Source organism: Camelina sativa, chromosome 12 (genome assembly GCF_030686135.1).
Source record: "Camelina sativa cultivar CO46 ecotype springtype chromosome 12, ASM3068613v1".
In the NCBI taxonomy this organism is placed as follows: domain Eukaryota; kingdom Viridiplantae; phylum Streptophyta; class Magnoliopsida; order Brassicales; family Brassicaceae; genus Camelina; species Camelina sativa.
In genome coordinates, this window is record NC_141891.1 from 37,614,729 (window position 1) to 37,639,647 (window position 24,919).

Sequence of the window (24,919 nt, forward strand, 5' to 3'; positions counted from 1 at the left end):
GGATTTTTTTTCTTAGTAATCATTTTTATCACTTTTCTTAGTAATTTAGGATTCATCGTCGAAGTTGGAACAGTAAGATTCGAGGTTTAGGATTTAAAGTTAAAACATTTTAAAAAAAAAAACCTTATTAGATAGGTAAAACTAGAAAGTAATTTGGTCAACGCTTTTAAATTTGTAAAAGTAAGATACAGCATTTAGTTTTGTTGATTTTCAATTTTATTTAATAAAATAGTATGAGCCAGTTAGGGAAATTAATCTGGGTTTTCTTATCATAAACTTTTACCTGTTTTTCCTTAAATTGTTAAAAGATACGTAGAATCTTTTGACCACTAATTTCATTCACATTTATGTTTTTTTTCCGCAGCGTCACATTATAATCTTGTGCTTAGAAAAAAAAAATACCATAAGAATATTCAAAATGTGATTAACTACAAAAATAGCTTTAAAAATTAACTAAACTAGCTACTACTAATTTTTAATTCATCGCTAAATTAAAATAATCTACCCTCAAAAAGAAAACACTCGTAGTTTTTGGTTTTGTTTTTCCTCTTCTTCACCTACGTTAAGCGACATCACAAAATAATTAAGGTCTTTTTACACGAATTCCTAAAACCCGGTTAGATTAATCGAAAGACTAGAAAACCAAACCGGGGAGCCTTTCCTAATTCAAACCAAGTAGTCTTCAACAAATCCATGCAACCCTTTGAAGAGCCTCTTTGATCATTCCCGGTGTCGCTATTTTTGACCCCTTGTGCTGAAAACCAAAACATTTCAATGATATGTGTATTCAGGTTAACCAAATACCGGTTGATAAAAAATCAGGTTAGAGTGTATACCTTGCAGTTGACGGTTAAGCAGAGTAAACCGTCTCCGGTCGAGGATTGAACCGAATGAGAATCCAAGTTGAGATCACTTATCACATCCATTATCTCAAGCAATACACCTTCTCTCCAAGCACATCTAAGCTCAATGACCACCTCATTACCAAACGAACCGATCCTCAAGTTATCAGTCAAACCAGTAAAACCAGTGTCTGCTGGCTCGGCTTCACCAACATTGTTAACCGAAACCTTCTTCCCATTTCCGGTTTCATTGTTTGTGCAATTAGCTGATGTTCTTTCTCCTGCATCGCATGGTTTCTTCCTCTTCATCGTCATCGTCCCACGCGTATCTGTATCGGTTGATTCTTTGCAAGATTCCAGTTCTTGAACCCGTCTCTCGAGTTCTTGAAGATACTCTATCGTCTCGTCAAGAATCGATACTTTGTCGATCTATCGAAAATGTTAGACCTTAAGATTAGTTTCCTCGCTATATATATACATGCATTTTTGAAATTTTGAAGAATCAGATAGATGTATATATATACCTTGTTGACTGAAGGAATGATTGATCTCAAGATCACGAACCGTTCGTTAAGTTTCTCGCGCCGTTTCTTCTCCAAAACTGCGTGGTTCGCGGTTTCATCACCTCTCGCATCTGGTGAGTCCAACAATAACTTCTCTTTCTGGTGCACTCGTGGAACCTCGAAAATAATCTTCTTTAGCATTCCTTGTGATGGTGCTGCGACCGTGGCGGTTCCTGATGATGATGAAGACGATTTCTTCCACCTCGTGAAGCTTGACTGCTTATCACAGTTTCGAAACTGCGGTCCGAGAATTAACTGATGGTTGGTCTTAAAAATCGTTGAGATCACACTCTGGTAATGAACGTCGTCGTTTTTGGGATCAAATGACAAAGTCTTTACATTTCTCTGCTGCTCTTGGATTTGCCCTAGTCTTTGAACCCTACTCTTTCTTGCACCGTAAGAAATCCGTCCAGCCGCACCTTCAACAAACGTTTGAGAGACGCAATCGCTAGAATTAAGCGACTGGTGAACGCAGTTGCTAAGCTCGTCGTCCATGAGCTGCCAGCTTTGCACCTGAGAAGCTCCTCCGGTGATTCTTTCGGTCATGAACGAATCATGATCTTCTGCTACTTGTTCATATTCCGGTTCGAAACCGTTGGTAGTTCTGCTCGGAGAAGCCGTCGGGAAAGGATCCGTGCCGAACATAGGCGCGTAAATCTCGTCGCCTAGAATATGTTGCTGAACGAGAACGTTGTCGATGTGATAATCGGATCTTGTTGGTAATATAGTAGCGTAAGGATCAGGGGCTTCGAGGAACGATGTCTTCACGCATTGTATTACGTTCATGTCTTCTGTAATCTACAAGTGAAACACACCAAATGTTTGCTTAAAACTAAATAAATTGAAAATATTAAGTTGAATAAATTTGTTTGAATATAATTTAATTCATTTAAAAAAAAATGGATGAACCAGTTGATCTTTAATTTATTCGGTTTTAGTTGCTAAACCATATGATTATTTTTTTTTTAAAAAAGATAGACTGATTTTGAGTAAGTTTTCTCCACTTCATAAACCATATAAAGTAGGATAAAAACAAAGACTTAAGACTTAACGTAAAAAAAAAAAAAAAATTCAACGATTTGTATGACACATCGTAATCACACCGTGGAAATCTTATACCGGTACGAGACTCCCAAAATGTTAAGCTTTATTATGTGTTACTATTCGATATATTAAAATACTTTGTGGTAATTTTGTAATTATTTCAAACATTCGAGAAAAAAAACATAAATATTGGCTTACATGTTCTGTGGTACCGATCTCAACGACTCCTCCAAGAAAGGGGAAGCAAACCACTGTCTTAACCGAAGCACTCTAAAGACAAAAGAAAAAAAAAAGGGTACTAGTTTAGCGTTTTCAATCAGAAAAGTTAAGTAGCAAGTACATTAATAATAATACTAGCTAGGGCCACTTACTTTTGCCAGAAGGGAGCGGCTAAAGACTTTACTATCCGCCATATGAGCGTTGCACAACCATATCGGTTCACCGTTCGCAAACGTCCTTCCGGGCATTCTTCAACAACAACAACAGATTAATTTAAAAAGACGTAAATCAGTTCTATGCTTGATCCGTATTTTCTATCCTAACATTTTCATAATGTTTAATAGATAGGTGTGTACAGAATAACCAAAATTATACGAATTTATATGAATCCGGACAGTAACAAACTTTTTAGACTAAACTCAAACCAAACAGTAACTTACTGGAATTAAACCAAATAAATCAAAATTTGTTTAGACTAGAGTTAAACATACGTAAACACATACAGTATAATTATTGTTCTTTAAAATTAATCATGTTTTAACTTCTTGTTTTTCTCTTAATCCAAAACCAAACAGAAACTAAAATAGTGGTTCTAGCTCATACTTTTTTTTTTTCCTGCAAAAACCTGAAATCCTCCAACAAACCTAAACTGAACCATAAAAGTCGAAATACCTGGACCTACGAGTATTAAAAGTGTGTTTTGTCATTTTGTTTAAAAACTGGCGAAGATCAAATCCGAACACGACATATAATAAATGTCAATATATGCTGATTTAGGGGAAAAGACGTGTTTACCCTTCACCGATGTTGAAGACGAAAGACATACAAACCAAGAAGTACCACTCGGTGTCGGCGAGATCTTCCGGCGAGAGAGCGGCGGCGGAAGCTCTTCTAGTGACCTGAGATCCAGTGGCGGCGCCGGAGGAAGAAGATTCAGCTACGGAGAGAGACTCGTAAAGCTCGCTAAGCTGCTCGCTCCTCCTTAAACCAAGCTGATCAGCTTTGATCTCCGAGGCTTGAATCGTCTTCCTCGTTTTGATATCTCCATTGTAATATCCATCTCCCCATTCTAATACTCTTTTGAATCAAAACAAAACAAACCACAACAAAAAAATCGAATCAGGAAAATAAAACAAAACTTTTTCTTTTTTGGGGGTTTTGATAAAACAGAACATTTTCTTGAACTAATCAAGAACTTCAAAAAGAGACAAAAAGAACAAAATTTTCAAGAGACCTAGAAATCTTTATAATAAAAAAAAACCAGTTTTGAATTAAACCCATAAGTTTTATCTGATTTTTAAAAAATATTTTTCATCAATATATGTTAAAAAATCTCCAACTTATAGTTTTGGAGGAATATGATTATGAAACTTACCCAGACTGAGAAGGAGAGACAGACCAAAAGATACCATAACTCCATTGAATGCTTCGAACTGAAACTGCGAGATGTTTCTTCAGATTCTCTGGCACACTTGTTCTGTTTTGTCCAGTAGCCATTGTTTCTTCATCCCTAGATCCCCATGAAACCACACACAAAAAGATAAAATAAAGAAAATCAGACTTTCTTTTTTGTCTTGATTTAGAAATGAATAAGATACTTTATTAAATTGATAGCCTAACAGAGAAAGAAAAGAAACTGATCTTTACATTTTTTTTTGAAGTATCAAAGAGGAAACGAATTGGATTTTATTGTGTTTGTCATTTACATGAAACAGTTTCCGTTTTCGCCGGCAAAAGACAACAAACGTACAGAGAAATGTTTGAGGTTTTTTCTTTTTCTTTGGTCACTCCATACTTTTTTTTTTTTTTTTTTTTTTTTTTTAATATTGTTTTGAATATTACTTTTGTTGTTGTTTGAGATTGAACTCGAAAGACTAGAAGAACTGTCTACGAGACTCCGAATCCATTTTTACTTTTGCTTATATCATCTTAGGTGTGTACAGAACAAAACACAGACATTTATGACAAAATAAAAAATATTAATGATTAATGAGAAAAAGGAACAAAATAGAAGGAAATAACCAAAACGGTAAGTATCGATCTTGGAGTTGATTGATTGTTCCTCTTTTTAGCTTCAAGTTGTTAGATTAGTTCATCTTTTGGGAAAAACAGATATTTTTTTTGTTATAGAAAATAAAGTAAAATGATAATTGTTGGGGTCATTCCTAGATTTCGAATAGAACTGATAGACATATATATACCTAGCTAGTACCCTGCCCAAACATCTCAACAATCTACCAAATAAGCATTTTTCGGCAGGAGACATACAAATAAGTTTTCGGCAGGAGACATACTCTCTCATCAATCGAAACATGTTTCGAGTCCCTCCGGAAGTTTTTCACCCAGCTTTTCTCAAAAATAAATTGTTTCTTTGACTTTATAATCTTTAAACCAATGTTGACAAGAATGGGCTTGTTAGCATGAGCATACCATCTCAATGTAATTTACTTCAAAATGACAAGATTATACGGCCTGCTGGTTAGTTTAGTGTGGTGACTATAATTTCATAAAGTGTTGAATATAGTACTAATAAATAGCAAACCACAACTGGGTTTTCTACTATTTGAGTGATCAAAATGTTGTATTCCTTTTTTTTTTGTGTGTGTCTCAATTACTCAATGCATAAAGTTTGTTATTGTCGGTGAGTAACATCGTGTTATAATTTTTCTAAAAGTACACAAAACGAGAGCAAGTATCATCGTCATGTCTTAAATCAGAGCATATGATTAGCAAATAACACAAACACAATTGTCAAATCAACTGCTTTTTACTAGGTGTCAAAGCAATCGATAATTAGTAGTAAAAAATAAAATAAAAAGTATTAGGAAGAAAGAAAAAAACTTAAAATATACTATAAGAACAGTCTTAACTAAAATTGGGAAACACAAAGAAAGACACGAAATTAATGTTTTGCCTCGAGGAATTCCCCCGATACAGACAGAGACAATCTTAATTTTTGCAATCACATCGTTAAAATCTGTTAACATTTGTTTTTCTTTTTTCTTTTTTTATACAATGTTATTTTCTACTTTGATTCTCCCGAGTCCCTATAGTCATATACTTATAATAATATTTGAATTTCTTTAATATTAAAACCAAATTTTAAATATTTATGCAACTACATTTTTTAAAAAGTTAATAAACCCCTGCTAAATGGACCAATAGTTTCTTTTTCTGACATCTAGAAAAGAGAGAGACGTTGACGTTAAAAACATTAAAAAAAATACACGTTTGGTTCCCTACAAAATCAAAATATTTTTTTAGAACAGTAGTTTACGGCATATCATATATATGATAACTTCATATTACACTAGTTTCGACAATAAATATATTATCCATTAATATATATTAATATATGTAACAATTTTTAAGACCGTCGACTAGTATGGTTAGTAGATAATAACCGATTGGATAGTGTTTCAATTACCCATGGATATCGGTTATCAACCGAACCGAACCGATATCCATTCGGTTATCCGAATCAAACCGAACTCATATAAAAATTAAGTTTTAGTCAAGAATTGAATTTGAGTCCCCTGCAAACTTGACCGTGCAAAGTGGCCACTGCACCAAGTTGAAGTTTTGACATATTAATACATGTTAAAATATATAACGTAATAAAATTAAACCAAAAAACCACACCAATATCATATATATTTACTATTTTGACCAAAATACCAAAATATTTTAAATAAACCAAATATTTGGAAGTCTTTAGATATATTTGTTAAATTATAATCAAGTTTTATTTAAATAATATTTTTTTAAAATATATTACACTGTTTTGGATATCCGAAACCGAACCGAAAATAACCGAAGTGGAACCGAACCCGAACCGAAATAGTAAATTAATCGAATGGATCCTAAACCTCTATATCCGAACTACCCGGAACCGAATGCATATATCCGGAACCGAACCGAATACCCGAACGCCCAGGACTACCGTGGACTGCTTATTAATATTGCTTTAGGGCATACAAAATTATCGCTTATTGTTTTACAATTTGTGAATATGTACACGACAATATATAAATTTAAGACTCATTCTAATTTATTTGCTACTATAACAGTTGTGATTTGGGAAATTAAGTAGTATATACATTATTATGACATTGACGGCACAGTGAAATAATGTTAAAAACCTGGCCACTAAAATCATAAATTTTGGGCATATACGAGAAGATGAGATTGAATGCTATGGTATCTGACAATGGAAGCATGACACTGATTTACTATTAACTGGTCTCTATCCTCTCTTATATGTTTAGTATTCAACATTGTTTTATAAAGTGGCATTGTCTACTACTACTCCTCTAGGCATCTAAACGTCTGAAAGGCGGCCACCCATATTTGACGTTTCGATTTTCTAACCAAAAGCAATCACAAAGTTGAACAACGAAATAATTTGTTTTTTTCTATGTTAATTGATGATTTTTATATGCAAAATACTTTTATGTCATTTCATTTCTTTATAATAATAAATTAGTGAAAGGAGCAAAAAAATAACAAACAAGCATATATATATACTTAAATTTGAAGAAGTACTAAAAATAATACTACAAAAAGATCACGTATATATATATATATATATCAATCTCTTATCATTCATATAAATTAGGTTCTTCTAGAACATCCGAATAGCGTTTAACAAATTTTAAGAATTTACTATTTGGTAACATCTCTATATCCTCATGATTGTATCAAATTATAAACCTAATTAATACACATGTTAATCATATAAGTGAATGGTATATGCTGATATGCATAGCTGAAAATGGCATTTTAATTTGGATATACTAATTAAATTGAGTTAACAGGGAAGCACATATAAATAATGGATTAGTGGTTCCACCTCATTAATTAGTTTTTTTCACCGGATTATTGACTTAATATAATTATAATCTTTCAGAATGTGAGTCCAAGGTCATTGGACCAATCAACAAAATAATAGAAGTTATCCAAACCAAATCAAGAAAAAAATGACTGATTATTTCATTTGGTCGAAGTAATCTTTGTTAATGGAAGTCAAACAATGTAAATATAAGTTTTTTTTTTATGATTTGATTTAAATATCATAGCGGATATTAGGAGGTAGAGAATCACATGAATTTGGATGGGAATTCAAAAAATTATACTTGATTACCATTTTTATACTTATTGGTTTGATGAGACAATTAATAAAGAAGAAACCAAGAGTCATTATTGTCACTGAATATGTTAATTAAGCCTTCAACTATATAAAAAAAACTTGTCATTTCCCTAAATTGTCATTAATACTTGTTGCATCTCCATGAGAATCATAATGAACATTAGACCTTAATTGTATTATTAAGCCCCTGTCCTCTTTTGTTTTTATCCTGCTTTTTAAGCATTATTATACTTAGACGATCCAGTATTAAACTAAAATTTAGATACCTACGTTTATCTACCATTTGCACCTATTTAAATATTACATATAAGTTTATACAATATAATCTTCGTATATGTATCTTCTCTCTGCATTGTTTTGTTTTTCTTATTTCAAACAATCATGTTGGGAAGATCGATCCTCCCCCACTTATTTTTTTTTCTAAATTTTTTATAGATAACAATTTATAGTACTGGTCTATACTTCCGCTCCAATTTTATTGTCATGCAGATTCCGAATGATGTCACAATTCAAAGCAAAAATCCAGCGGTCAGTTGAACAACTTAACGTTCTGATTAACTTTTCTGGTTTAGGCAGATTTTTGGCTAATTTCGTGCTACGTAAATTTGTTTCCCTTTGAAGTATTTGAATCAAATAAGTACTTGACAGAAAAAAATGACAATCACTTTGTTGTATAACACCACATGCATATATAAAAACAAAATTGAACTAATACTTCTCGTTTGAGTCTATTTGTTTTGAATAGTGTAATAACATGCATGCTAATCATTTTGGTATAACTAATGAAAAAATATAAATAACAATATATTAAAATTACATATTGATTGTGATCATTAGTATATTGCATATTATTTGTCACTGATTAAATTGTGTGTTTTTTTTTTGTCGTCTGATAAACCAAAATGGTCATAGTTTCGTAGTACAAAAAACATACACTAAAACCAAAACAGCAAGATAAAAACATAAACACAAACATAAACCACCATGACTTATCAAGTGATTGTTATAAACATAAACATAAACATAAACACAATCAATAAACACAAACATAAACACAAACATAAACATAAACCATGACTTAAACCATGACTTATCTAAGTTTGAGATTCTCCGATTTTCGTGTTTATGTGTTGTGTGGTTGATTCCTTGGTTGTTTGAGTATTTTCGTGGCACTTGAGGCTTTGTGTGACTCCTTTGTGGCATCGGATCGAGTTGATTCCTTAGTTGTTTGAGTATTTTCGTGGCACTTGAGGCTTTGTGAGACTCCTTTGTGGCTTTGGATCGAGTTTGGTGCATTTAGAAACGGAGATCTGATTTGGAGCTTCGAGGAAAACGATGCACGGCAGTTGCGTCGATCGATGCAAGAGGTGTGTCGATCGATGTAAGTGCGAGGACGATGCGAGAAACCTATGAGCATCGATTGATACCATGTGGAGGTGTCGATCAATACAATTAGGAATTTCGGAAAATGTCGAGCATGCATCAATCGATACAAGAAGTGTGTCGGTTGATGCAAGGCTCCTACATCTATCGACACAAGGCGTGTTTCGGTCGATGCAATCTTAGCCAGGTGGCCGTGTCGATCTAAACCAGGAGGGTGTCGGTTGACACAAACCCTTCAGTAGGCGGCTGACACTTGCTTTCCTTGGTTTGATTAGTTATTTGTTATTTGTTGTTTGCTGGTTGGAGATTCTCAATTGCTTGTGGGTATAGCCTAGTAGATGAGAGGATTTCTTCACTGAGTGTTTATGACAATACTCATGCATCTCAATTTGTGTTTGTGGTGCAGATAAAGACAAAGTGTGATCGTGGAATCAAGACAATGAAGAGAATGATGTTCTAGAGGCTTAGTTGTTTTGTTCTTTGCTGTTGTTAGGTTGCTAGAATGGAATGTAGTGGTCTAAAATGGTTGTTTAGGTTACTGGTTCATTGTTTTATGACTTGGTTTATGTTATTGGTATTGTTGGATAAATGTTATTGATTTATTCGTTTTGGTTATTTCATTTATTGGTTTAATGTTTGGTTATTTCCACTGTTTGGTTTGAATGTGGTTAGGTTGTTAGTGAGTATGTGATCATTAGTTTAATATTATATCAAAAAAATGGGTTGGGTCGTTCCACAATCATGGGGTCAATTAATAGCCTCCACCACCATAGGACTATCAATAGCGACTACCATTCTCTCAATGTGCATGTTTTGTAACGCTTCCAACGTACACATAAGACATTGTAAACCCGCTCTCACAGCCGAATCTGTTTGACAAAAACCTTCTCTAGCATGGTACACCACCTGCCCCTGCGCATCTCTGACCAACCATGCACCTCCAAACATAGAAGAACTATTAATCCAAGAAAGAGCGACATTACACTTTAAGCTTCCCGGCAATGGTTTACACCATCTCTTCTCCAGCTTTGGATTCATCTTACACCAAGCTGAGTCCATGTTGTCAAGGGTCTGCTATGCCTCTCGCCAGAGCAGGGCATCTTGTTGTGCTTTCATAACCATCTCCCTCACATCACCTTGTTTGTCTTGGAAATTAAAATTGTTTATGTATTTCCACACTGCCCACAACACCCAAGGAATAGCCAATCTTGTCTGTTTATGTATTTCCACACTGCCCACAACACCCAAGGAATAGCCAACCTTGTCTCTTCAGGGAGCAAATGATCATGGATAACTCTGTAAAGATGCTCCCAATTCTTCTATATATCATTCTCAGGGAAACTGTCCAATGGTGGAGGGATGTTAGCCAACGCAAAAGCTTGGTGAGCTACATGAAAAGCAAACAGTGTGTGCCCAATTGTCTCAACCTGACAACCACAAATCTGACACTGTGAATCCACACTTAGACCTCGTGAAGACAAACAATTTAAGATCGCCAAAGCTCCTGACAACATCCTCCACAAAAACGTTTTAATTTTTGGCACCAAATTTAATCTCCATACTTTAGCTTTAAGCTCATTTGTTTTCTTTAACACCACCATCATCGTCACATGTGCTGTGGGAAGAGAAATCACAAGCCAGTAACCACTCTTAACTGAATATGCTCTTGGTAACGAATATGGCCAAATGAAACAGTCTGCTTGGTCCTCATCTAACTTCATTGCTAAAATAGCCCTCACATCCTCCAGAGGGAACAACTCCTTCACTTTAGCCGCATTCTGACCACCAACTGGATCTCTCAGATCAACCACTTTCAGCTTCACATCACAAAATGTTTGAAATCTATAAGGTGCTCGAGGATGGATCTCATGAATCCACTTATCCTGCCATACCAAGATATCACGCCCGTTACCCACCACCTTAAGCAGTCATTTCTTATGAAAATCACGACTATGTAGGATACTCTTCCATGCATATCAAGGTTTTGATCCAATACCACACTCTATAGTTGATTTAGTTTGAAAGTAACAATTTTTATAGAAACGCGCAATCAAGGATTTAAGGTTATTGAGCACTCGCCAAAACTGTTTCGCTAGTAACGCTTGGTTAAAGTCACACAGGTCAATTGTGTTTAAGTAAATAATAAATTAAGTTTTAGTTTTTTTTTTAATTCGTATTTAATTAAGAGTCTTAAATATCTTCTATTTTGATAAAAAAGATATTGTAGTAAACAATGTTAAGCTAATAACTAATCAGTTTTGTTTTTGTTTTTGTTATGTGAGAACGGCAGGTTAGATAACAGAAAAATTATATACCTCAATTTCTTTTAACTCAATGACATGCATATGCATTAGTCAAATTTCATGTTTTCTATTGCTATCATCCCAATCAGCATAGAATTAGTAATACGATATAGAAATATAAAATGAAGTAATATCGAGAGATGAACATATTAAATATATATAAACTTATACTCACAGAGACTCGCAAAGTAAAATATTGAATGGAACAGTCCACAGTTTTCATGGTCCACTAATTTAATTAGCATTAATAACTGTGTCAGGTCGAGCCAATCTCAATTATTTGGATCATCAAATAGCACTAGTTACAACTTATAACTATAAAAATGTACATTCAATGTATAAAGTAAGTCTACAAAATAGATTCAAAAACATAATGTCCTTATACCAAGATTAGATTTTCTTTAACACGTAATTCATTTAAGATACTCAATCCTAACGAATTAAAGTATTTATGAAATTTGAAATTATTTAGTTTCCAATGTGCTAATTTATGAAATTTGAGAAATTTATATTGACTAAGTTTTCATTTTGTATTTTTCTTTTCTTTTAAACTAGCTATTATATTTTGGATTTTGGCTCTTTAATACATATTTCAAATTTTCAATCGGTTTACTTCTGTTTTTTTTGGGTATTTTCTCTTTTCGATTTTGTTTAGCCGTTTAGGATCATGGGGATGATTAGATGATTTGGTTGTTATATTAGAAAATGAAACCAATTCATCATTTCTACGTTAAGTTTTTGGATTAGTTTCTCGACCAATTTTTTTTTTTTCAGTACGTACATATGTTCAGGTATAACTAGTGGGTGGACATATATTCTTTCGACGTCATGGTATTTTAGATTACTTGTATTTTACAAAATCTAAATGAATTGTCTCTTTTAGTTGAAAAGCAAAATATACTTGTCTCCTCGCCTATATGCGTATTTCTCACGTATATATAATATATGTGTGTGTGTGCATGGATTGGAGATAATGCATGTCATTGTCTCATTCAATTGACTTTGTCCCTCATACATATACGTACTGTTGGATATGGGTTTCACCCAGCCTTAACAGGCTTTCCTGCATGCCCATTATCGAAACAGTCAACCCAAAAACCCAAGAAGGCAAACCGGCTAAATCCTACTTGTCGGGCCGATCAAGCTCCTAGAAGGCCCAATTAAGACGGACAGCCCAATAAATGACGGCCCGGATAAGAACGATCGCCGACTTTACTTGAGGACAATCCCACATCGATCCCGAGGCAGAGAGGTGAAACGTCCCATCAGCTATAAATACCAGGGGATCAGCTTGCAGAGAAGGGCAAGTAACATCGGGCAAGAGTCAGGAGTAAATCCGATTCTAAGCTATAGTTCAGTTAGTCATTTTGAGAAGCACAATTCTCTGTAATTAGCCACCCGGCTTATAACGGTTATATTGTAATTCGACGATCTTTGACTATCTTAATAAAAGTCCTTTGTTTCACCCTTTCTATTATATCATCCTCGAGCTAGTAGCTATACTAGTTCAACATTTGGTGCGCATCCAGGGAAACAAACAAGGAAAGCTTTTGAAGAAAGTCCAACATCGACGAAGCACATTACGAGCAATGGCAGAAAGAGAAACGACAGGCAGCGACGGCTATGTGGCGGACACGCCGGACCGCATCCAGCAGGCCCAAGAGGAGCTTCCAATACCGCCGACCCGGCCCCCGACAACGCCGAACGGCTCGATCGGAGAAGGCACCAGCGCCCTCGACATAGGAGCACTAATGCGAAGCATCCTGGAAAAAATCGACGCCCAAGACAGAAAGACAGAGGAACGATTCGCCACTCTCTCTAGCGTCTGTGCAAAACTACAAGAAAATGCCGAACATCCAGACGGCACCAATAGAGCCGATCCCAATAGCGCCGACCAGAACCAGAGCGGGGAATTGGCCGAACTCAAAAGTCAAATGAAGGATGTCACAAGCAAGTTCCACCAAGCAACCAGCGCGGCACCTGATGTAGACCATATGTTGGAGCAGTCCCAAAAAACTCCATTTACTGCGCGAATCCGTCGGGTCGTCGTTCGCCCCGATTGCAAAATAAAGCACCTACCTCCGTATAAGGGAGATTCGGACCCAACTCACCATTTGACATCCTTCGAGATCGCAATCCATCATTGCGAGTTTTCCCCGGAAGAGCTAGACGCTGGAAAGTGTCAGCTGTTCATCGAAAACCTGAGCGGCGACGCCCTCGGCTGGTTCTCCTCTTTGCCGCCTGACTCAATCGACAGCTTCCGTACACTCTCGCTAACCTTCTTGAAACAATACTCGATATTAGCCGTCCCCACCGCGACAATCGCCGATCTCCACAATATCGAGCAAGGGGAACATGAGCCGTTGCGAACATTCTTGGATAGGTTCAAAAAGATTGCCACACAGGTAAAAGCACCCCATAGCGTTTCGCTTGCAGCCCTTCACAAGGCCCTATGGTACGAATCAACGTTCCGAAAGGATCTCAAGTTGAACAGATTCCCAACTTTCCAAGATGCCCTCCATCGAGCGGGAGTCCACATTGAACTGGAAGAAGAAAAAGTCATCTACGACAAAAAACGTGCTTCTACCGGAATTCAAGTGCCAACCGGCAAAGCAAAAGAGGTATACCACGAACCTCGCCAACACCTCGACAAAGAGTACCTCGCGGACAGTAAGAAGCGCGGCGCAACGTACCTCGTCAATGACGCCCCGCCAACTCCCGCAGTCAGTTCGTCAGCTATAGTACCGACGACCCCACCAAAAGGGGCAAGAGAAGAGCCTGACCATAACTTGTATTGCGAGTTACATGAATACACCGGACACTCTACGCAGTCTTGCAGACACTTACAAAACGCGTTGCTGGGCAAATACCTCAACGGCGAGGTCAAAGTGGAATTACGCCAGTACAAGAGTAATGCCCCGCGAGGCCGAGGTCGAGGACGCCATGGACATCAAGGACGAGGTCCAAATAACCATTTCAACAATGGACCAGCGCCGAATAACCAGCCCGCAGCTGGCAACCAGGTGGGAGGACAAGAAAACCAACCGGCTGACGCGCCACCACCTCCAGCCCGCCGTAGAATTAATGTCATAAGAGGAAGTCTACCGTACGACCCTAACTGGCCTCGCGCCTTATATCCCGTCCACGACGTCGAGAGAGCCGAACGCGATTGGTTGCCCGGCAGAACACCTATATGCCGATCGTACTCTCCGATCATGTTCGGAGAAGAGGACACTGCCGAGCATCGGACTTCGCCCACTGGACCTGTCGTTGTTGAAATAAACATCGGCGATTGCTTAGTCCCGGATGTGTTGGTCGATACAGGAAGCTCCGTTAACGTCATCTTCCGGAGAGCACTCCCGCAGATAAAAGTCGACCTGCACTTGACCATGCCCGAAGTACAAACCTTGACTGGTTTCGATGGATGCTCTCTTACCTCTTTAGGAACGGTCATGCTCCCAATGAGGGTCGGTAGTACGGTTCACCTCTTTGACTTCGCAGTCGTCGACCGTCCAAGCGCGTATAATGCCATCCTTGGGACGCCTTGGCTCCATAAAATGAAAGCTGTGGTTTCCATCTACCATCAATGTGTCAAATTCCCAACGGAGTTCGGCACTTACACCCTCTACGCCGACCCAACAGCGACCCAATGGCCGCCCCGTCGCCGTGTTGACATGATAATGGGAGGATTGACAGCATGTAGAGATTCCGTGCGGTCAATCCGCGACTATGTAAAGGCCGGCATAGCTGCGGTCTGGCCAGTTAAAGTCCCACCCTTTGTACCTCCGATCACGTTCACAGCAAACGACTTGGCTGGAGTCAACTTCCCGCACAACGACCCTCTCGTCATCGAATTACACGTTGGAGAAAGCGAAGTAACAAGGATTATGATCGACACGGGAAGCTCCGTCAACGTAATCTTCCGGGATGTCCTCGACAAAATATAGGTCAATAATAGAGAAATCAAACCATCGATCAGGCCACTCACCGGGTTCGACGGAAATTACATGATGACGTCCGGCACAATCAAGTTGCCAATTTACGTATCCGGCATACCCTCGTGGCACAAGTTTGTTGTGGTCGACAAGCCGGCTGTTTATAACATCATTCTTGGATCCCCCTGGATTCACGACATGCAGGCCGTCCCATCCACTTATCATCAGTGTGTGAAGTTTCCCCTGTCCGGCCAGATATTCACAATCAAGGGTAATCAATCAGACGCTAGGAACTGTTTCGTGATCGAATGCAAGTTACGGAAGGCCGCTGATTTATAGCAATCACAGCAAGCGCTGGGCGCGCCGCCAGCACCTAGCCCCGAGGAAATTCCGAGTCACCACCTGCTCGACGAGGTCAATATCGACGAGAGTGACCCAAAGCGGTGCGTTGGGATCGGTGCTGATCTCGACCCGGCAATAAGAATCGAACTGGTCCAATTTTTGAAGGACAACGCTTCCACCTTTGCCTGGTCTTTTGACGATATGGTTGGAATCAGCATGGACGTCACAAGTCATGAACTTAACGTCGATCCCACTTATAAACCCGTCAAGCAGAAGCGGCGGAAACTCGGACCCGAACGGTCTAAAGCGGTAAATGACGAGGTCAAACAATTGTTAGATGCTGGGTCAATCATGGAGGTTAAGTATCCTGAGTGGCTAGCAAACCCGGTGGTGGTTAAAAAGAAAAATGGGAAGAACAGAGTCTGCATCGACTTCACGGATCTCAATAAAGCCTGCCCCAAGGATAGCTACCCGCTACCACATATAGAGAGGCTCGTCGAGGCCACGGCGGGCAACGCATTGCTCTCCTTCATGGATGCCTTCTCAGGATATAACCAAATCTTGATGCACACCGACGACCGCGAAAAAACCGCCTTTATCACAGATCAAGGCACGTTCTGCTACAAAGTAATGCCGTTCGGTTTGAAAAACGTGGGAGCCACCTATCAACGTCTTGTCAATAAGATGTTTGCAGACCAATTAGGAATAACTATGGAGGTGTACATCGACGACATGTTAGTCAAATCCGCAAACGCAAACGATCACGTCGAGCACCTGCGAAAGTGTTTTCAAACCCTGAATAAGTATAACATGAAACTCAACCCGACAAAATGCTCATTCGGTGTGACGTCAGGAGAATTTCTAGGGTATATCGTCACGAAAAGGGGAATAGAGGCAAACCCGAAGCAAATAAAAGCCATACTCGACATGCCCTCGCCGCGAAACAAGCGCGAAGTCCAACGCCTGACCGGCAGGATAGCAGCTTTAAACCGATTCATTTCACGGTCAACCGATAAAAGCTTGCCGTTCTACCAATTGCTGCGATCGACGAACAAAGCGTACGAATGGACCGCCGAATGCGAGCAGGCGTTCGTCGAGTTAAAAACTTATTTAACCACCCCTCCCATACTTTCAAAGCCTGAGGAAGGAGAAAAGCTTTACCTATATATCGCCGTTTCGGGATCGGCAGTTAGCGGAGTATTAGTCAGAGACGACCGAGGCGAACAAAAGCCAATCTTCTACGTCAGCAAGACCCTCGACGGGGCTGAGTTGCGTTATCCGAACCTGGAAAAAATAGCATACGCCGTGGTAACTTCAGCTCGCAAGCTCAGACCCTATTTCCAATCACATACAATCGCGGTCCTGACGAACCAACCTCTGCGGCAAATTCTGCATAGCCCGGGACAATCAGGTCGCATGGCGAAGTGGGCAGTCGAATTAAGTGAGTACGATATCGAATATCTGGGCCGAACTTGCATGAAGTCTCAAGTATTGGCAGATTTCATTGTCGAGCTGCCCCAACATTTCACCTCTCCTAGCTCAAGCGAAGAGAACTGGTATTTGTACCTCGACGGCGCCTCATCGCAGCATGGTTCAGGAATTGGGATTCGCTTAACATCCCCAACCGGAGAGGTTGTTGAGCAGTCGTTCCGTCTCAACTTCAACGCAACAAACAATGAGTCAGAGTATGAAGCTTTACTTGCCGGAATGCGGCTTGCAGCAGGGATCGGCGTAAAAAGGCTTCATGCCTACTGCGATTCCCAGCTCGTCGCAAACCAATACAATGGAGAGTACGGTACCAAATGCGGCCGCATGGACGCATATTTAAAGATAGTAAAGGAGCTAGCAAAGGGTTTCGACCATTTCATGATCGACAAGATACCTCGAAGCGCCAACGCACCCGCAGACGCCCTGGCCGTCTTAGCATCAACCTCAGACCCGGACCTACGTCGGGTAATCCCAGTCGAGAGTATCTCAGTAAGTAGCATCGACTCTGGGCTCAAGTTAACATCATATCTGCCGACCCGGCGGAACATGCCGACCTTGACGATGAGGCACAACCTAACCATGAGGCCAAGCTCGCCGCCGAACCCGCGGGCTGGCACCAAGAAATACTTCAGTACATCAGTGAAGGAGTAATCCCGGCAGATAAATGGCAGTCCCGACGCCTTAAAAAGAAGGCGGCACAGTACGTTATAGTCGAGGGACGCCTTTACCGTTGCAGCGCGGCCGGAATTTACTACATTGCATCTCGACAGAAGAAGCCCAGCGAGTAATGCAGGAAACACACGAAGGAGCCGGAGGAAACCACTCCGGTGGGCACGCCTTAGCACTAAAAATCAGGAAACATGGAATATACTGGCCGACTATGGTCAGTGACTGCGAGCAGTTCTCCGTGAAGTGTGAAAAATGTCAGAGACATGCATCCGATATACACGCCCCGGCAGAATTACTCTCAACAACAACAGCGCCGTATCCGTTTATGAAATGGGCAATGGATATCGTCGGACCACTACCCGTGTCACACGGCAAAAAGTTCCTTCTTATATTGACTGACTACTTCACCAAGTGGGTTGAGGCTGATTCCTATAAGAAAATCCAAGCGAATGAGGTCCAAAACTTTGTCTGGAAAAATATAATATGCCGACACGGATTACCCTACGAAATCGTAACAGATAACGGATCGCAGTTTATATCCAAAAAATTCGATGATTTCTGCGCAAGTTGGCGTATCCGGCTCAGTAAATCAACCCCGAGGTACCCTCAAGGCAACGGTCAGGCTGAGGTGACCAATAAGACTATCTTAAGTGGCTTAAAAAAGTGGCTCGAAGAAAAGAAAGGCCTCTGGGCCGACGAGCTAGACGGCGTGCTATGGTCCCACCGAACAACTCCGCGAAGAGCATCAGGACAAACACCATTCTCGCTAGCTTATGGCCTGGAAGCAATGGCGCCAGCCGAAGTAAGCGTCGGCAGTTTGCGCCAGACCATGTTAGTCAAGAACACCGAGCTAAACGACGAAATGCTCTATGACAGCCTCGACGAGATCGAAGAACTACGAGATCGCGCCTTGCTCCGAATTCAGAATTACCAGCAGGCGGCAGCTCGTCATTATAACAAAAAGGTCAACCTGCGATCCTTCAGCGAGGGAGACCTCGTTCTACGCAAGGTGTTCGAAAACACCGCCGAGCTCAACGCTGGTAAGCTCGGCGCAAAATGGGAAGGGCCGTACCAAGTATCCAAAATTGTTCGCCCGGGAGTTTACGAACTAGTTACCATGTCCGGCGAAGCTATTCCGCGATCCTGGAACGCCGGCAACCTTAAGCGCTACTTCTATTAAGAAATTTGTGTATTACGCATATTATATTTCTATTTCCATCTAGGAGTATTCAGTATCTGTGTAACTTGAACTACGATCGGCTTGATCCTTTTAAAAAAAAAAAAAAAAAAAAGGGTACGTAGGCAACCTGAAAAGGCGCAGCCACAACTTATGAATGCAATTTTCTGTGAAAATCCCCGCGTTCCTTTTTATTAAGCATATTGTCTTGCAAAATTCGACAAATATCATACAAGCAACAAAGAAAACAAAAAAATACACACCCAAACAGGGTCGGCAATTTGGCCAGTCGTGACGATTAAACAAAATAATAAAAAATGGCACTCCACGCGAGGTGCAGATCGTAAGCCGAGCTCCAACCATTGCTCGCAAATAAACCAAGGCCGATAAGCAAAATAAGCCGCCACCAGCGCGCAACCTCTTCGGTTCCAAGGTAGGGAATAAGCCGAGCTTTAATACGCGAATCCAACGCTTCTCGCTCCCAAAATCTGACAGTCACATCCTGCAAAAGCAGACACAAAAAAAAAACGGTTCCGAACAAAGACTTTCGGCTCGACACAATAAGATGAGAGACGTCTCACTGTCGAGAATAACCCAAACATAACATAAACACCCGAAAATAAAACCCGCCAAGCGGGTAAAGCGTTCAACAAAAAAAATAACACCAACCGTAATACAAAAGTTCCGAGAATAATACGTAACCCAACACACGGGTACCAAAAAAAAAAAAAAAGGGGGAACGGTTCATCAACCGGTAAAGACATATAATACGCCGAGCACCCTCAGCGACTCTCACGGACTCTACGGCTGTAGGCACGAACTCGATCACGGAGCCAGAAAGGCATCACACGAAACTTCCCGAACCCAAATCGCTCCCAATCCTCTGGCCCAGCCTCCAATTTCCGCATCCCCATCTCGAGGTCCATAATCTGCTTGACCAGAAACTCATGCCGGCGACGGTAGGCCCGGTGCTGAATCTCGATCTACCAGTAACAAGAAAGAAAAAAAAAAAAAAGCAAAGTAGTTAGAAGGTCGAAATTAGATAATAGAAAGCGCAACATGACGAACTAACCGTCCTAAACCAGCCAACCGCCAAACGCCTTTCGTCATGACTCAAGGACTGAAGGAACTCCACAGGAATCTCAGCAACACCCGGCACGAAGTTCCGCGGCAGTGGCCGAAACGGTGGTGACGCCGCAGCAACGGATGGGCTTCTCCACGGAAAGAACAGATCATGAGGACCAGCTTCAACAAATCGACCCGGCCCATCACTAGGCTGAGCCGGATCGACACGAACTGGCGACGGAGAACGGCCAGTTCGAGGACGACCGAAAACAATCCGTTCACTGCGATTCACCGGAACCCATTCCCCCGAGTCATCGGAGCTACTCATGATCGAAGCAGAGAAGGTGGAAGGAGAGTATGAAGCAAGGAAAGATTGTCAGCAAACTGAAATAAAGAAAAGACGAAGAGAACGTTGCGTGACCCACTTTCGCCCACCCACGCCTCCCTTTATATATAGCAAAGACAGGACAGAAGTGAAGCGACACGATGGTTAACTAGAAAACCGTCCACTTTACCGCATTTAATGCACCTCCCTCCCCAGCCAACCGTCGCCTCGCAATAAAAATCGCGCCACACGCAACATCCGCATGCGGTAATGATGAGAAACGCCTTGGAAAAGCAATTCACCATTTAAACCAAGCAATTAATACAGCGAAGCCGAAGGGTCCAAGAGTTGCAGCCACTTAGCGCATTAACTCCCCAGGTCGTCAAAAAAGGGGGGGACTATGGCAAATCCTAACTCTGCCTAAGTCTCGCCCCAGCTCGTCAAAAAGGGGGGACTATGGCAAATCCTAACTTTGCCTAAGTCTCGCCTCAGCTCGTCAAAAAGGGGGGGACTATGGCAAATCCTAACTTTGCCTAAGTCTCGCCCCAGCTCGTCAAAAAGGGGGGGGACTATGGCAAATCCTAACTTTGCCTAAGTCTCGCCTCAGCTCGTCAAAAAGGGGGGGACTATGGCAAATCCTAACTTTGCCTAAGTCTCGCCCCAGCTCGTCAAAAAGGGGGGGGACTATGGCAAATCCTAACTTTGCCTAAAGTCTCGCCCCAGCTCGTAAAAAAAAAACACGTAATAAACCGCAAGGACAGAACGTCGCAAACTTAGAATCATTACCATCATTCACAAACAAAAGGGAGGGGGAATTAATACACCACCCCCAAAGTATTCAAGTCATACTAAAAAAAAAACGGAGATGCAAAATATAAATAAGTCTTAAACGATAAGAGCCACAAACGGCATAGTTCCAAAGCCTCGCAGGGCTTATTCCGGCACAATTTCGCCCTCGCCTTCAGAGGCGATGACTGGAGCAGGGGCTAGTGGATCCCTCACGCCTGCATCACTGACAAGCCCAGCAATTTGAACGCTACGACCTTCAATCCCTTCGGAAATCGGAGCCACAGCAGCATCCGCCAAAGCGAGGCCAGTCACAATGTCCAGTTCCGGCGTTTCCTGTCTCACCACCTGTGTCTCAGCATTGGGAGCCTGTTCTTCAGTGTCGGGCAGATCGGGTTCCGCAACCTCGGCAGTAGCAGACGGCATGTTCGAACCATACTCGTCAAAATCGACGATCTCATCATAGCCAGGAATACGCCGAGGATTAGCCGCAACACGCTCAGCGGTCGGAGTCACCACGTACCCATCGTTGACAAGCGGGGTGATCTCAATGCCATCCACAACATTATCCCAAAATGCCGAGCCGTCAGTGGCAAATTGGACCACCTTCGTAGGAACTGGACAACCATCAGCCACAAGGTCCTCAACCTGCTTTAGGATACCATTCGCCTGAGCCTTCATCATCATTGGGTTAAAAGCCCGCCTCACGTCCCAGATATGCTGACGATTTTGGTCCGACCGTTCGCGGTAGAAATCCCTCACCTCGCGACGAATTTCCTCGGCTCTCTTCTCGACCGCAGCCTTCAGTTGATGATCATAATCTTCAGCAGCCCGTCTGACGGAAGTTTCCAGGCGAGTGATGTCGGCACAAGAACGTTCCAAGGACCCCTGCAGTTGGCGATTCTCCTCCTTCAGACGATCAAACTCCCGCCAAGCCTTAGTCGATTCAGATCGATACTTGCCGACCTGGTTCTGGCAATCCTTTAGTCCAGCCTCGGCAAAAGCAGTCTCACGTTCGGCAGCCTTCAGCCTGCGCTCGTAGCGACAAACCATCGAATACACCGAGCTTGCCGACTGAGGCAAAACCAAATAAAGTTAAAAAAAAAAAAAAAAAAAAAAAAAAAAAATAATAATAATAATAATAATAATAAAATAATAATAATAATAATATATATATATATTGAGAAGAGAGGATGAACCTGGAATGATGCCGAGCCCATTCGTCGAATGCATCATCCTCCTTCAAGTCTCCCTCAGAGCGATCACCCGGCACTTTGGAGACCTCACGAATGAGAGCACCACATTCCTGTTTGTCAGAAAGGAAAGGAGTGTCCTTCGCATAGCGGAAGTTATGAAAATAGGAAGGCTGGACGCCTTTATCCTTTGGGTCTAGCGAGGAGGTCCTAGGCTTTTTAAACGCAACGACCGCATCAGAACCAGCCGGAGCCTCTTTGCGCTTACCAGAATCCCCCGTCGGGTCAGGCAAATTTTTCGAGGAAGAGCGATCCTTTTCAACCGTGAGATCGATAGGAACGATATCCTTATCCCGCCGAGCAGCCTCACTGTTTTTCCCCTTTTCTCGCGATGCCTTGTTACCATCTGAAGATCGACCACCCGAGGTACCCCCAACGCGAGAACCCTGAATAGATGATTGATCGGCCAGACTCTTCTTCAGCGCCAACTGCAGTTCCTTCTCTTCTGCAGCGTTCTTCTTCTTCGAGACCGGCTTGCCGGAGTATTTGGGAACACCCAGTTTCACCATCCCTGCTTGACTCACACCTCCTGTCATCGTAAACCAGGATCCTCAATAAAATATAAATGGCAAACTGGTCGAACCAAAATCGGCAAGCACAACAAAGCAATACCTTTCGATGGTTTCCTGCCCCTAGTTAGGTCTAGCTGCGGAATAGTCCTCCAGTCAAGCACCGTTTGCCTCCTTAGAAGATCACGAACCTCAAAGAAATCAGGAGTTGGCGGATCAGCAGACTTATCAACCAAATCTGAGGATCATCAAAAATAAAGACAGTTAGCAATCCAAAACGGGAGCAAAAGGAAAAGGATAAAGGATCACCCAAGAAACTACCATGGGACAAATTCCACTCAGTCTTATAACCTATTGACACATCCTCTACCAAGGCATCATCAACTTTAGCATAGAAGTATCTGTTCAGCCAATTATGAGTTTTTGACGGCGGATGGTCCATCAGCTTATATCCCGGCGTGGCACTAGCATACCAAATGCCGTTAAAACCCTTCTGCCTAGTAAAACGCATCATATCCTCAACAAAGAAGGCGGTCAATTTGACCCCGCATTGGTCAGCAAGGTGCTTAAGACCAATCATGTTGCGAATAGTGTGGACGGTAAGCTGCGTAATAGCAATCTGACGACGCCAACAATACTCCATCATGAAGGCTGGAATCGGAAAGCGGAGACCGCCCTTAGTAAAAAACGGTTCATATAAACTGATAAACCCATCAGGGCACTTAAATACACGCTCTTCAGAAGTCGGACATACAACAGAAACGCGCAGGGGGGAATTACAGAAGTCAATCATCGCGCAGAGAGAGTCGGCATCACAAAGTGACCTTCCCGAATCAAAAGGCGCATCCGGGTAGTCAGTCCCTTCGCCAATCTCGATCTCATCCTCGAGAGACACGTTATTCGACGAGTGGCCAGATCTGGCTACGCCACGGGAGCAAGGCGAATCGGGATAGCCAAATCTGTCAGGACTAGAATTGCCTGCCTCAGGTTTGACTGGAGTTCCAGAAGGGGCAAGGAATCCCAGATCAACTTCGAGTGTCGGAGAGTGGCCCGACGATTCTACTTTTCTACTTCGCCTGCGAAGCCTAGATGAATATGCTGAAACTCCGGAATCGGACGAATCGGCAGCCTGCATCGACGGACCGGCCTCAGAGGAACCCGTAGGCGAACGCTCGTTCAAAAACTCCTCACAAGAACCCGACATTGAATTCGAATCGACAATTACAACAACAAACCCGATCGGGAGAAAGTATAAGCTACACTAAAAATCTAAAAGATAACTAGGGAAGAAGATAAAAAAAAAAGAAAAAGAGAAAGGTTCCAACAAAAGAGAGAGAAGGGTTACCTCGGTTTTTGCGGCTGGAGAAGAACTGAAGAGGGCACCCCAAGAAGTCTCCTTTTATAAGCTGCGGGAAAAGAAACCCTTAAAGTAACAATGGGTGCGAAACGATGCAACCCTAGGAAACGACGTTTCAATTTCCCTCTCCACGACAGAGTATAAAAGATTGGGCCAACGTTCCGATAACGAGCCAGACTTAATATTTCCCGAACAAGCTCATTGGCTCAAGGCTGACCACAATGAACTAAGGGGGGGACAATTGTTGGATATGGGTTTCACCCAGCCTTAACAGGCTTTCCTGCAGGCCCATTATCGAAACAGTCAACCCAAAAACCCAAGAAGGCAAACCGGCTAAATCCTACTTGTCGGGCCGATCAAGCTCCTAGAAGGCCCAATTAAGACGGACAGCCCAATAAATGACGGCCCGGATAAGAACGATCGCCGACTTTACTTGAGGACAATCCCACATCGATCCCGAGGCAGAGAGGTGAAACGTCCCATCAGCTATAAATACCAGGGGATCAGCTT

At 41.5% G+C, this 24,919-nt stretch overlaps 4 protein-coding genes across 5 annotated transcripts; 1 reads left to right on the top strand and 3 right to left on the bottom strand.

Moving 5' to 3' along the window:
* Positions 1–382: 382 nt before the first annotated feature.
* Positions 383–4,835, bottom strand: LOC104729975 (transcription factor GLABRA 3). 2 transcript variants are annotated; one of them, XM_087479764.1, is made up of 8 exons: positions 4,316–4,835; positions 4,044–4,178; positions 3,464–3,745; positions 2,821–2,917; positions 2,648–2,719; positions 1,367–2,203; positions 837–1,271; positions 383–754 (listed from the first exon to the last, which is right to left on the bottom strand). In XM_087479764.1, coding segments are annotated over exons 1-8 (1,932 nt in total). In that variant the 5' UTR covers positions 4,318–4,835; the 3' UTR covers positions 383–682. The 2 variants fall into 2 exon arrangements, with proteins under 2 accessions (XP_087335890.1, XP_087335891.1); XM_087479765.1 differs by having other exon boundaries at positions 2,509–2,719; positions 4,316–4,564.
* An 8,257-nt stretch (positions 4,836–13,092) lies between these two features.
* On the top strand, positions 13,093–17,919 carry LOC147933264 (uncharacterized). The gene is made up of 2 exons (XM_087477366.1): positions 13,093–15,417; positions 15,778–17,919. The coding sequence occupies exons 1-2, from the start codon at positions 13,093–13,095 to the stop codon at positions 17,917–17,919; spliced, it is 4,467 nt and encodes a 1,488-aa protein (XP_087333492.1).
* A 1,977-nt stretch (positions 17,920–19,896) lies between these two features.
* On the bottom strand, positions 19,897–20,507 carry LOC147933265 (uncharacterized). The gene is made up of 2 exons (XM_087477367.1): positions 20,187–20,507; positions 19,897–20,097 (listed from the first exon to the last, which is right to left on the bottom strand). Exons 1-2 carry the CDS (start codon positions 20,505–20,507, stop codon positions 19,897–19,899), a joined length of 522 nt encoding a protein of 173 aa, XP_087333493.1.
* Positions 20,508–21,437: 930 nt separating this feature from the next.
* Positions 21,438–24,256, bottom strand: LOC147933266 (uncharacterized). The gene is made up of 4 exons (XM_087477368.1): positions 23,404–24,256; positions 23,156–23,290; positions 22,490–23,072; positions 21,438–22,320 (listed from the first exon to the last, which is right to left on the bottom strand). Exons 1-4 carry the CDS (start codon positions 24,254–24,256, stop codon positions 21,438–21,440), a joined length of 2,454 nt encoding a protein of 817 aa, XP_087333494.1.
* Between the last annotated feature and the right edge of the window lie 663 nt (positions 24,257–24,919).